Source organism: Fukomys damarensis, unplaced genomic scaffold (genome assembly GCF_012274545.1).
Source record: "Fukomys damarensis isolate Sample0158 unplaced genomic scaffold, DMR_v1.0_HiC HiC_scaffold_25, whole genome shotgun sequence".
NCBI lineage: Eukaryota > Metazoa > Chordata > Mammalia > Rodentia > Bathyergidae > Fukomys > Fukomys damarensis.
Window position 1 is genome coordinate 26,226,308 of NW_022900937.1, and position 13,996 is coordinate 26,240,303.

At 54.4% G+C, this 13,996-nt stretch overlaps 1 protein-coding gene across 1 annotated transcript in view; it reads left to right on the forward strand.

Annotated features, from left to right (window-relative positions):
• Positions 1-13,996, forward strand: part of Acsbg1 (acyl-CoA synthetase bubblegum family member 1) — a 40,425-nt gene that overhangs the window by 8,513 nt on the left and 17,916 nt on the right. Inside the window, exons 2-3 of the mRNA XM_010619486.3 lie at positions 4,938-5,038; positions 13,752-13,972. Of these exons, the coding sequence (XP_010617788.1) occupies positions 4,938-5,038; positions 13,752-13,972 (322 nt within the window). The remainder of the gene's footprint in view (positions 1-4,937; positions 5,039-13,751; positions 13,973-13,996) is intronic.

Sequence of the window (13,996 nt, forward strand, 5' to 3'; positions counted from 1 at the left end):
AAAAAAAAAAAAAAAAAAAAAAAAGAAAAGAAAGAAAGAAATGAAAACAAATTAAGGGCTTAAAATTCCTCCTTAACACCAGCAGGGGCAGCCTCCACAGTGGCCTCCCTTTTCTTGCCTCATCCAATCCCACTCACCCTCGAGGCAGTTTAGGATTTGGAGTTGTGACGTGAGTGATAATTAAAGAGATAGGCCTACTCCCCAGGGTGATAGGGGACAGGCACCCAGGGGCACCCATAGGGAGCTCTAGTGTATAGAAGAGACAAGAGACACAGGGTGGGTGGCAAGGGACTCTCCAGGGAGCAGAGACCCAAGATTTAGAAGATTCTGGTAGGCTCAGCTCCTCCTACAAACCTGCCAGTTCCTGGAGCACAGAGGGAAGGGGTGTGGGGATTTTTGTCATGGTGAATGGGGTCCAAGGTTTAACACTGAGCAAGGCTGGAGCTCTCTGGGCTCCCATTGCTGCCTCTGGAAAATGAGGCTCTAATGAAACCTGCAGGACAGGACACTAGAAGCCACACACGTGTGTGTGCTTATTAGTGAACTAGAAAGAAGGCACACCAAGCCCAGCCTCCCGCCCAGCGCCAGGCCCAGCTGGCTCCCAGGTACAAGGGCTTGAGGTGGCAGCAATCACACCTGAGGCTGTTACAGATGATGGCCAGCAAGCGCCTCTCCTACTGAACCAGCAGGTCCCTATCCTGCCTCCCGCCCTATTATGTAAGAGACCATGGGTGGGCAGCTGGGGTTGGTGCCAGGTGGGCCAGAGGTACCCAGGGCCACACCTCGCCAGCAGCCCCAGGCGGGCTGGGGCGTGTCCCCACTTCTGCCCAGCCTCCCTCTCGTCACCTGGGACCTGGGGCACTGCACAGCTAGATTCACCATGCCTTAGCTGCAGGAGCGAGGGGTGCTGAGCCCAGAGCTCAGCGGCCACAAGCAGGGAGTGGCCAGACCTCCCTGGCAGGACTTCTGCCATGAGTCTCCGGTGGGGGAAGGCAAGCCAGGCATCAGGACCAGGAGAGAGCAGCCAGAGGCCTGGTCAGTGAGGTAAGGCCACCCCTAAGACCAGAGAGAAGGGGAAAGGTGCATGGCTCTGCTGGGCAAGGTTGTGGGGGATCAGCGTGGATTCAGACTATACCGTTGCTATGGGGAGCATCAGTGTAGATACAGGGAGGAAACTTGTGGCCAGTACCATGGGATCTGGAGGAGCCAATCTGCTTCTCTTTGGGGTTTTGGATGGGTAGGTATCCAGACAACACCTTGTGTGCAGCACATTCTGACCTGGTGGGTAGGGGACAGGTCTCCCTTCGCCCTGGCAGGGAGGTGAGGGCTTGGAGCAGCAGCGGGGCAGAGGGCTATGGTCAGAGGCTTTGTGAATCTGATGTTTGCTCATCTTGGGAAGGAGAGCCCAGAGCCTTAACAAGGCAGCTGCCTCCTATTCTGGATCTGATTGTCTGGGTTGGCTTGTGGGTTTACAGAGCAAGAAATCAGTCAGGTGTCCGCCAAGGGGCTATGAGTCAGCCCAAAAGCAGGGCACTGCCCATGCCCCCAGGCTGGCTGTGACTCACCTGTGTCTCTGTTGCAGGGCAGTGTGGCCTCCCTGCTCACTGGGGCTGCTGTGGCTCTCTGGGGACGGTGATTCGTGCACCCCCGAGGCTTTCCCTCTCTCCCTGGTGAGCTCGTGGGGTGAGGCCCCCCGCAGGGACCATGCCCAAGGTGTTTCTGCTCAGGCCCGCCAGCCTCCTCCTCAGGACTGTGTAAGAACCTTACGCCTCCCAGGGGAAGTACCAAGTACAGCACTCAGTCCCCCAGACTTGGGTATGGGATTTGTCACTCTACTCTGTCATCCCCTAATCTCAACCACGAATCTTCCTGTTCAAAAAAGACAGCCTGGCCGCCATAATGATGAGAGCTGACTGTGCACGAAGCACTGCTTGCCTGTCATCTTCACAGAGAGCACAGGATGGAGGCAGGAGCCAGGGCTCAGAGAGGCTCGGTGATCTAGCTAGTCACACAGCCTATTAGTGACTCCAACCCAGGCAGGCAGACTCTGGCAGCCCCAGTGCCAGACTGACTCACACAAACATCCACTGAGCAGCTGCTGCACGCTGATCAGTGCCACAGCTGCCAGGATGCAGGTAAAAGAAGGGACAGAAATAGGTGGGAAGGGGGACCCTCATCCAGGGGGTGAAAAAGAAGGCTCTCCTCCATGCATGCATCAGAGGGACACCTTGGGAAGTGGCCACTGCAACGGTGAGGACAGCATTGGATAAAGCTCCCCAGAGCTGCGTGAACCACGGGCAGCCTTCAGAGCCCCCACCTCCCCACCCCAAGGGTGACAGGGAAATCCAGGAGGACTTCCTGACAGAGGGGTGGAAGAAAGCTGGGGAGACTGTGGCAGATAGGAGAGAGAGGATATTGAGCGGGGAGATGGCTGAGAAAGATGAGATGCAGGCTTCCCTACCTGCTGCGTCCCATCCCACCAGGCCTCAGCTTTCTTGCTGCTGGGAGGCCCTGGAGAAGTGGGATTGGTTCGTTTCCATGGAGGACAGTAAGGCAAGGAGGACATTCTCAGGTGGGCTGTGGTGAGGTAGAGGGGACCTCCTTTCAGGGCTTTCCTCCTTCCAGGAGTTCAGAACCAAAGCAGTCTGCTCCCCTCTATCCACCCTTGCTGTCACTGTATTACTTGGGGTGCCATCCTCCTCTGGACAACTGCCCGCTTTGGGGGACACTGCATTCCAGGTGCATACTTTTCCAGAATGACAGGAGTGAAATGTTAATCACCTTGAGAGGCTCGTTATGGTCACAGAGACAGGAATCTCGCCTCACTTGTTGGTGTCTTTCACTGGCCTCTGCTTCCCACGTGGGCACTAATGACAACCGAACGGGGTTGTGAGGACACGGTGATGGTTTCGGTGATAGGTTCCGTTCCTTTCTGCACATCTCTCACTTTGCCTAGCACTTTAACAAGCTTGGTTGTCCTGTTTCCTGTTCTGCTTTGGGAACAAAGTGCGAGTGGGTGGGAGACAATTGTTAGGAGCAGCACACTGGCAGGAAGGCTGCTGGTGAAGCAGGAAAGGAATAAAGACTGAAACAGCCTGGCCCACAGCAGTGACAATGTGTAAGGCGGCCACCACATTGAGGAGGGACAGAGGGTTCTAGCTGTATGTGGTTTGGATTAGCACTTTCTAATCCAGGTGACATCCCCTTAAAGGGACCCAGTCTCAAAGGCCCTAGCAGGGCCAAGAGCAAGGTTCATTTAGGAAATTCGATTTTGACTTTCTCTTAATCAGTGCCCCAAATTCTTTGAGCAGAGAGTAGAGTTAAGACCCTTTTGTGGGCCAACTGCAGGGGTGTCTCTGTGGGGAGCAGGGTACCCACTTCCTGGAAGGAGGGAGACAGCAGATCCGGGCTGCTGGACAATGACTTTGTCCAGAAGATGATTCCACCACCTGGCCCCATAAACAGGTCAGGAACCCTAATCACTGAGGTGTGTGAGCTTGGCCCAGACTTCCTGGCTTCCTCCAGCACTGTCTTTTCATATTTGTTCTTTATTTAGCTATTTAAAAGCCAGAGCCAGTTTACACAGAGTTAATTAGGTGGGGAAGTGCCGCCTTACTTTCATGGTGAGGATTTACCAACAGCCTTGTTTGTAGGAGGCAGTTAAGATGGGAGAGATTACAGCCTGAATAATTTGGGGGTGACTCCTAGCTGATGACTCTGAGCCCGGGGTTTGCCTGGTCCCATCTTGGAGGACCCAAGCTCACATGAGGATGCTAACCAGGGTCATGATCCCTCCTTGTATACAAGGCCCTTTGTCACCTGCTGTTGCCAGAGCTCAGTGCTGTGTTAACCTCAGTCTTCTCTATCGTCAGGTGGGAACTGCTTCTCCCTGACAGTCCTGGGAGCAGTGGAACTACCTAGTGACCCAAAGTCTGCAGGTTCCATAGTGCTCAGAAACCTTCCAGCATAGCAGACCCCAGAAGCACACTTGGCCATCTTCCCCTGCTTTAGGTTGCCATACCAACAGGCTGCCCTAGTCCTGTGGTCCAGGCCAGGAGGGGACCTGTCCAGTCCCCACACGACCCCCTTCCCACTTTCTTCATCACCTCCTTATATCTTTTGCTTTAAAACCTATCCCAGGTTCTTAAGCAGACTGCTGCCAGGTGGGCCTGGGCCTGGGTGTGTTCGAAAACTTAGTTTGAACCTGCAGTACCAGCAAGGAGTAAGGCCGAATGTACGAAGCAGGTAATTGGCCCATCCACATGGGAACTGGGTAGGGACAGGGCCAACCCCACCCTGACAGGTGGGACTCCAGTGGACTCTGTTTACGTGGCTGATGACTACATATGTGTCCTTGGGGTTGTGCAAGCTTGCAGCCTGGTACAGGCCTGAGGTGTGTACTGAAAACAACCCACTCACCACCCAGGAGGTTGAGGTGTGGCCAGGTAAACCCTAAGGTACTGATGATCATTCAGGAGCCCTGGGAAAGCCTGTGCCTATTAGGATGCAGCCCAACCACTGTCCAGGAGGCCTCTACTAGGGACTGCATGGGATCCCCCAAGATCTCTCAGTGGAACACCAGCTCCAGTCTGAGTTTTCCAGCATGGCCTAGACTGGTGGGCATGGGGAGTAGGAGGAGCTTTCCCAACCCCTTGTCGCGATGGGAACACTGGGCTCAGAGACAGGTGTGGACTTGCCCAAGGCTACACAGCAAGCCAAGTGCAGCAGAGCTGAGTTTCTTCCACAGGAACCCCTGGAGGCTGTGGGAGGCTGAAGCAGGGTGGATTGGCTCTGTGGGACTCGAGCTCCTGTCCCCCAACCCTCTGGGAGCCCTCTGTAGATGCCCTGGGGGTCTGCAGGAGGCAGCAACACCAGTGTCATCCTGGGATGCTGAGCTGCCTCCTGGGCCAGCATATTCCAACTGTGTTCTCTACCAGCTTCCAGACTGACGGACAAACAATCTCCAGAGAGTCCCTGAGCCATGGTCTCCAGCTCTCAGCCCCAGAGAAGTCCCAGGATGTGCAGGTGGACTGTCCAGGTGAGCATCATGGCTGTGGGATGTTGGATGGAGCCGTGCCAGGTTCTGGGGATGATTGTGTCATGGTGCAGAACCCTGGGACCTCCAAGGAGGTCTTGCCACTCTCCAGCTCCCAGGGATGCCACTTTCTAGCCCTCTTGGCTGCTGTGGCTCTCATCAGGGCTAGACGTGCCAGAGGCAGTGGGGGAAGAGTTCAGAAAGTTTGGAAAGGAGCAAAACCAGAGATCGGGGAGCGAATTGGACCTCATCCCAATCTGGCCCCGGTGCCCACTGAGTTGGCATTGGGTGTGTTGGCCAAGATACCTGGGCACAGGTCAGAGGCAGTGAGGCCAGTGGTGTGTATCTTGGAGGCTGGAGACTCTCATGCTCTCAAGCAACCTTCCCTTTAGATAACACACATCTGAGAATGCAGAGTCATCAGAACTATAATGATAATAATAATAATGAATGTTTGTTCACTTTCATTGGCCACAGAGCAATACTGTAGCACAAACATTTTTTTTAAAAAAGAAAGAAACAACAGGAGCTCAGAGGTCCACTGCCCCCATCATCTGTGCTGTCCGTGGACCTCATTCTGCCCCTCTCCAGGTACCTCTAGGGGCTAAGAGCATGCCCTTTTACTGGTCTTCCTGGCTGTGACATACCACGTACCAGGACCCTCAGGGTCACCCACTCCTGGGCCTCTGTGTGGGAGTGGTAGGAGGAAGCCAGTTGCCTTTGGGTGGCTATGTGTAAGCTGGCCAGGTATTTTACAGGATGGCCTTCTGGGTGTCATATAGGGTTACCTCTGGTTATTTTATAGGATAGCCTCCTGTATCTTATGAGAAAGCCTCCTGTGTCTTGTAGGATGACTGTGTGGCTATACCTGTGTTTCCCTTGTGCTTAGGGCCTGTGTGTTTGGAGAAGTGGCTGATCATGTTCACAGGGAGATCACCTGGGCAGGAAGCAGCAAAGGGAATGAGGCCAGAACCAGAGCACAGGCTTTGAGTTCCCTTTTCTTCTGGCTGGGCTTTCCTGGGTCCCAGTGGATAAGGACAGGCGTTGGTGGTGTAGTGGTGAGCATAGCTGCCTTCCAGTGGACAAGGACAGGCCCAGGATTTATTTGGTGTGTTCTAAGCCTTGTCTCAGGTCACTATGCCCATTCTCAGTGGAGAAATTGAGGCACAAAAGAGCTTCAGGATGAAGGGAGGTGTAGTCAGGGGTCAGGCACAGTATCTTCAGGCTGCAAGGCTCCTTGAAGACCAAATGCCAGGCCCCCAACCCCTAGGCTTGCTGCCACCCTCAGACTAGCTGTCCCCTGTCTAGTGTCTAGTGGCCTCGGCAGGGGTCTGGCCTGGTGGTCTCTGAGAGGACATGGCCTCTTAGGACAGGGTCAGGAGCTGGGCCAGAGAGGACCCCTGACCTTGGAGAATGTTTGAACAGGGCCAGCAGATCCAGGCAGCCCCACACCTGTCCCTCTGACCATGGTGCCTCAGCAATTTAGGCCACTAGGACTCTGCCCTTGGCCTTCTGATGGCTTCCCTGTGAGGCTTAAAGGGCAACATCAGCACCTGGGGACCTAGGCACAGTAGAGCCCCAGGCAGGAAGGCGGAGTGTGGGCATGACATTGTACCCTCCCTCTCCATTTAAGCCCTGTGGGCCACAGCTACTTGACCTCAGTCACTGTTAGCCGGCAGCATTTACAGGCATAGGCGCAGGCACAGGCACCGGCAGGGTGCCTCAGAGCAGGTCCCGTCAGAGGCCTGGAGTAGTGTCCCCTAAGGAGCTGGAGACCAGCAGGGGTGCTGAGCCAGATGAGCCTGTCCTGCTCTCCAGTATCTTCCAGTCTACAGGGAGACAGGCACTGGGCAATGGCACAGATGGGCAGAGGAGGGACACCTGGCCACTGACACCGGGGTAAGGAGATCTCCCTGGAGGAAAGGGCCACCCCTGCTGCCCTCTGACCTTGAGCCCTTGGGCCTGGGTATGAAATGCAAGGTCCACCCTTGAGAACTCCCCACCGAGGACTGGTGATAAGAAGTAAAGTTCACCTAGGAGCCCTCAGAGGCTGCCTGGGCCTCTTAAGGGTCCCTGTACTCTGGTCTCCAGTCTACACCCAGAGCTGCCCCAGCTGGAGAAGGGAGGCCGGGGAGTCGTGGTGGGCAGAGCTGACGGTGGTACAGGCCAGGGTCAGCCCCACCCCACACCCCTTGGAGCCTCATATCTGGAGCTCAGAGCTAGAGACCAGTGCATTCACTGGTTCCTCTTGTCACTTGCACCTGCCTCTATGGCCCCAGGGCATACGTGGTGTGTGGGTTACAGCAGAGGAATAGGATGCCCCCCCACCCCAGGGAGCTCTGTGAGAGGCTCAGAAGGGGGCCAGGGGTCAGTACTAGGCAGAGGATACCCTATCCTTTCTGCCTCTATGAAGTGGGGCTGGAAACACGAGGTGGCTCCTCATCTGTTCAGGGGGGCAGATGCAGAAAAGGGAGCCTCTGGGAGCCCCCCAGGATCAAGATCCCCCTACCTGCTGTACATTCACAGCTCCTGCCTGGTGTCCCCACCTGCTGTCCCCTCGGGACCTGCCTGTGCAGGATGGGGGTAGCCATGCCTCCCAGACTCCATCCTTCCCAGATGTGGGACTCCACTGCCTCCTGTACATCTCCCTGTTTACCCACACAGGCAGCAGCTGCCTTCTCCATGCTCTGCCCAGGCCTGGAGAAGTGGGATCGTGGGGGCAGACCCCAGAGCTAGGATAGTGACCTGGAGGGTCCCTAAAAGTCATCTTGTCCATCCACACAGTAATTCTGGGACCCTGCCATTGGCCTGGCCCCCAGCTCTTGTCCTCATGAGAACCCTAGGGGGTAGCTGGCAGCTGCAAGGACCTTTCTGCTAAGCGCTGAGGAGTGAGCTGGTGGTTCATTGGCCAGTACACTGTGTCGCTGTGCCAAGGCACTTACGGCCAGTCTGTCCGGGACCCTTGACTTTATCCCTGTCACACCTGAGGCCAGTACTGTCTCTTCCTTTCTGTGTCCTCCAGAGTGCTAGGCATTGGCCAACCAGACACTACAGCCCTCACACAGGCTCCCATGTGGGGACAGGCCCTGCAGAGCCCGCCCTGGAGAGATCTGTGCCTCCTTGTCCCTCCCAGCGTCTGCACAGTGCATGGTGTTCCCACCCACTCCACCATTCCCACAGACTGCAGCAAAGGCCTGCACCACCCCCACACCGCTCTGGTATTTTCCTCTTTCCCAGAAAACTGAGTGACTTCCTCTGCTGTTTGGATGCCCTAGTCCCAGAGCCCCGGAGAGCACACTTATGCTTCCGAGCACTCCTAGCATAATGGGCAGATTGATAAGACTCAGGCTGGTCAGCCAGGAAACGGAGCGGGTAGGAGGGAGGGCAAAGAATACCAGCCTCAGGGACCAGCTCTCCGTGCCAGCTGTCATGCTGGAGCAGACTTCCGGCCACGGTCCTTGGTTGGTTGTACTGTGGACTTATTGCTGGTCGCCTTGTGGAGTTATGCCTGTTGCGTTGGTGGTTGCCTTACTTGTTGATGGGAACCAGATGGGTCCTGACCCAGTTTTTCTATTGCAACAGTGACGTTGGTTTGGGTGTGGGACAGAGAGCATGGCTGTGACCTCACTGAACCAGACAGGGAGAAAGGTACTCCTTGTAGGACTGGAGACCCAGCCTGATTTCTGCAGTCTCCCCACCCTAGCAGACCCAAACACACAGGCCGAGAGGGGCCACAGACCAGGGCCGGCTCATAATTTTCCTTCCAGGCAGCCACTGAGACAGTAAAAGAACATTTAATGATGGAGGAAATGGTCACAGTATGCTATCAAGTAAAAAGGGGACAAATAAATGTGCATATAAAACATGAAAACAAAACAATTAAAAGAACAGAACATAGTATTGCTGAAGGCTTAGCACATTGTGGGAGCCCAAGACACTGCGCTCTACTCTTTCTAAATAAACTCTGGGCTTCTATGCAGGCATGGAGCTTGCAAATAGGTGTTTGCAGAAAGAATAAGTGAAATTAACCCTGGGTTGTCCTTGAGGAGTGGCTGCCTGGAACCCTAACCAAGACCCATCATAGTGAATCCCACCTGTCACCCCCGATGAACCCTGGGGCTGTTCCTGGCTGAGCTGTGAAGACGGCACATTCACATTTTTGTTGTGCATGTGTCATTGTCATCGAACTTCTTAAGGGTGACAGCCAGGATAGCCCTTTTCCAAGCCCGTTGATAGGCACTGCCAACCTCCAGGAAGGCTGTTGTTCAGTGCTTGCCCCATCTTGCGTACCTTCTGCCTTTGGTGAGACAGCCCATCTGCCTGGCTGGTCTTTGCTCCTTCTGGTTCTTCCCTTGGGAGAATCCTGAGGAGGTTGGCAGATGAGTTCCAATGGCTTCAGGAGATGGAGGCTGAGGACAGGCAGGGCGGGAAAGAAGCAGAGAGTGAGCAAGGCCCAGGGTTGGAACAAGCAGAACTTGAGGCTCCTTGCTCTGACTCCCTTCAGACTCTGCTCCTCTCTTGCTGCAGCTGCTGGTGCTGCCACTTCTCACCACCCTACCGCTGTGCTGTGTCTTCTGCTACTTCTTTCTCCAGTGTGGCATCCTGACCTGTGCAAGTCCTGAGAGAGAGAGGCCCTGGCTGTCCCAGTCTCCACTGCCCGAACCCTCCAGCAGGGCTGTGTGCCTGTGCTGTGACCTCAGGGCTACAGCACGGCCTGAAGCTCAGGGTCATTCACATGCTAAGGCAGCAGGGCCAACATCCAAGGCTCAGCACCAGGCCTGGGACTGCTGACTGCTATGCCTGCTTTGCCAGAACCTGAACCTGGACCTTGAGCTCGCTGTCCAGAGATTTCTCCTTTGTCTGGAGGGGAAGTTGGAAAAGGGCACAATGTGAACAAGCGGGCATGCGTGGGCATGGAAGATGGGGGGTACAGCCCCCAGGCTGGGACCCTACCTGTCATCCCTTTTTCCTCTTCCTCTCCTTCCTTTTCCTCCTCTCCTGCCTCCTCTTCCTCCTTTATTGAGTTTTGTGGTAGTAGATTGCCTTTTTTTATTTCCCAGTTACCAAGGATCAAACTCAGGACCTTGCACTTGCCAGGCAGGCGTGGCACCACTGAGCTACATCCCTGGCCCCTTCATTGTTGTTTTTAGCAGTACTAGGGATTAAACTCAGACCTTCACACCAAGCTCCATCCCCAGCCCATTTTTTATTTTGATTTTGAGGCAGAATTTCACCCAGTTGCCCAGGCTGGCCTCTGACTTGTGATCCTCCTGCCTCAGCAGCCCACCATGACCACACCCAGCTTGTCTTCCCTTCTTTCCACTTGCAAGTCCGTGGGGCTGGGGATTTAGCTCAGTGGCGGCATACCTGCCTTCCAAGTGTAAGGTTCTGAGTTTGATCCCTGGTACCAAAAAGAAAAACCACAACAAACTTGCAAGTCAAAGGGCAGGCTCCGCAGTCGGCACCAATGAACTGTGGTGGCCTCAGGTCAGAGGGATGTTAATCAGGATGGGGCCTTGCTGGGCTCCGCAGGATGGGGGTTCCATTGGGCAGGTCCTGCGTGGGCTCATCTTTTTCTGTGCCAGTCAGCAACATGTCTTGTCTCATTATCTGGCTGTCCTCTGGACGAGGGTGAGGTGGAGAGCAGAAGGCTGAGTCCCAGGGCTGGGGACAGGAAGGAGCCCACTCCTTCCTCCTGAGTACCCTGGCCTCTGCTCTGGGCCCAGGACTTTTATATTACAGGCTTCTAGATCATATATTAGGACAAGTATACTCTTGTTGTTAAAAAAGGCAATAACCGTTGGCCTGAGGGAGGATCTAGCAGCAGTCACAAGATTCAAAGTCACCCCTGCTTCTCTTGGCACCTGGCACAGGTGAGCATGGCAGGCCATGTGCTTCTCCTAGAAGTGCCCAGGGGTGGCAGGAAGGCTCTGTGCTGCATGAGGAGAGAACAGCAAGGGCAGCATTAGGCCTGCGGACTCCCGGGGCGTAACAGGGGGCCATCTCCCAGTCCTTGTGCCCCCTGGGAGGCCAGCCATCTTCCAATGAGATATAATCTGTGCCACTGCATTTACTCATTTGAAATGTGCAGTTCAAAAGCCTTCAGCACATTTTCACAATCTAATTTTTAGAATATTTTCACTGTAGTGGATCCTTGATTTATGAACTCATTTCATTCAAGAGGACTAGTTGTAGCTCAAATTGGCCAGTTGAAGGCTCAGCCTCCTTACATAGCCTGCAAAGTCTCTCTCCTGTATATATAGGTAGATCTCAGTGTCCTTAGAGAGACGTTGGCCCAGGATTTCTTAACCCTATGCAGGAAAGGATGTTGTAATGTTCCTTAAGGGTTAAATCTGTATCTGACTGCTGTGGATTTAGCTCAGTGGTTCTTCTGCCTGCCTACAAGCATAAGGTCCTGAGTTTGATCCCTGGTATCACCCCCCAATCTGTATCTGAGACCATCTGGAAGCACAAGTGGCCAGCATTTGGATAGTAACTCAAAACTTTGTTCATAAGTTAAAGCTAAAATTCTGGCTGTAACCCAAGTTGTTCCCATGTCAGGCTAGTTGTAACTCAAAGGTCCACTGAACTCCCAAAGTATCCCCTGTACCTGTTTTTTGGTTCCTTGTTCCTGTTTTGTGGTCATGCCCTCTACTCATCCCAGTCCCAGACAGCCACCAGTCTTCTGTCTATCTTTTCTGGGTGCATCGTGTAATTGGAATTGTGACACATTTGGCTGTTTGCCTCTGGCCTCTGTCACTGTGCAGGCTTTGAACTGTATCCATGTTGCGCAGTATCAGTACCTCTGTCCTTTTTGGGGCAGAATTGTATTTCACTGGACAGATAAAACACACTTTACTTTTCCCTCACCAGTCTATGGACATTTAGGTTGTTTCTACTTTCTTCTTTTTTTTATATAATACTGAGAATTGGACTCCAGGCCTTTGCACTGAGCTACATCCCCAGGCATTTGTGTGTGGGGGTGTTTGAGATAAGGTCTTACTAAATTCTTAAATTGCCTAGACTTGGTTCATACTTTCGTCAGCCTCCCAGAGTGCTAAGATGACACCCATGCCCTACCACAGATGGCTGTTCCCACTTTTTGATTGTTATGAGTCATGCTGCTGTGACCATCTACAAGTCTTTGTGGGGACCTGTATTTTCCTTTTCCTCAAGTCAGTAGATACCTAGGAGTGCCTCAGCTGGGCGACATGGTAAATCTACTTTAATTCATTGAGAGTTGGTGAGCTGTTCTCCCGTGTGGCTACCCCAATGGGCATCCCCACCAGCACCATGTGAGGATCCAGCTTCTCCACATCCTCACCCCACATGCACACTTTATTCAGTGCATGGGAGAGGAGGAGACTCTCCAAGATGGCAGAACCAATGCTCTGGGCCCAAGCATAACCTAACTCACAGTCCATCCTCCTTCCGCCTTGGTGAGGCAGGGCCTGGACCAGGTTCCGGGAGGAAGGAGCGGAGTGGTGGAGCAGCTCTTGCTTCTACCCGGGGACTGGCTCCAGCAGAGGCCATTGTGGGGACCTTGTCTCCAGAACAGCGTAGACGCTGGCCTGCACAGCCCAGGTTCTGCCCAGGCAGGAAGGGAACAAGGGACCTTCTTTCTGCACCCACCCTGGCCTGGCCTGCGTGTTTCACAGGCTGCCGTGAGCCAGACTGGGCCTGGTTGCATCTCCTGGTCCCTCATTCCTGGCCTTGCCCCAGGAACCTGACTCCATCCTGAGAGCTCAGAGTCGGCACATAGCCTCCGTAGCACAGGGGAGGGGTATGGGTGCCCTTCTCACTGTATCCCCTGGATGAAAGCCAGGAGCAGCACCCTGATGGTGCCACCTCCGAAGCTGGGTGGGGCTGGCCAGAAGCCCCAGGGTCATCTTAGAAGGCCACCTTCACCTGAGAGAAGAGGCCCCACAGGGTCTGGAGCACTCAGAATTTTTTTGTGAGCAGCTTGCAGACCTTGGGAAAGGGAGGATGTGGGAAAGTGTCCTTTACTGAACACCAGCTGTACACTGGTTCTTTCTTGTGCACTATGTCCTTTAGTTGTCACACTCACCTTGAGAAATGAATCAGCCTTCCGTGAAGGCATCTGAACCCTCATATGCCCAGTGGACTGTCCTCTTCACCTATAGCCCACAGCTTGAGCCCTCCAAAGCTCAGAGGCTGGGTGGGGCCCTGAAAGGTGTCCCAAGGATGACTGTGGCATCAAATGCCCAAGTTCAAGTCTTCCTGCCACTTCTTTGGTGTGTGGCCTCAGAAAAGGCCAAGCCTGTCTGAGCCACGCTGCCTGTCTGTGAATGAATGCCCGACCCACACAGTGTGAATTGAATGAGAGCCAAAGGAGGGTGAGCCGCTGACTGCTATTCATCTGCACTGGAGACTTGGCAGCCCAGGCCTGGAGTCCAGTGGTTTTCAGTGTCCCCAGATCCTTCCATCTTCTGACCCTCTGCCCCACTGGGTCTGTCCTCACCTGTTCCCAGGGCAGGAAGACCACACTGCAGCTGAGATGAAACAAGGAAAGTCCCAATCCTCTGTGGCTCCAGGCCAGGCCAACCTCCTCCAGGCAGCCCCAAGCCTACCTAGCCCGGGGCCCAGTGCCCACAGTGTGGGCAGCACAGCAAGGCTGTTATAAGCTTGCCTGGGCTTTCCTCAGTCCCCTGGGGACAGCTGGAGCAGGCGTGACCAGGCCATCCTTTCCCTGCAGAGGAGACTCTGTGGACAACCAGGGCCGATGGGCGGGTCCGCCTGCGCTTGGACCCCATTTGCTCGCAGACTCCGTACACTGTGCACCGCATGTTCTACGAAGCCCTGGACAAGTACGGGGACCTCAGCGCACTGGGTTTCAAGCACCAGGACAAATGGGAGCGCATCTCCTACTACCAGTACTACCTGATCGCCCGCAAGGCTGCCAAAGGCTTCCTGAAGGTGAGGTTAAGCCATATCCTCCCT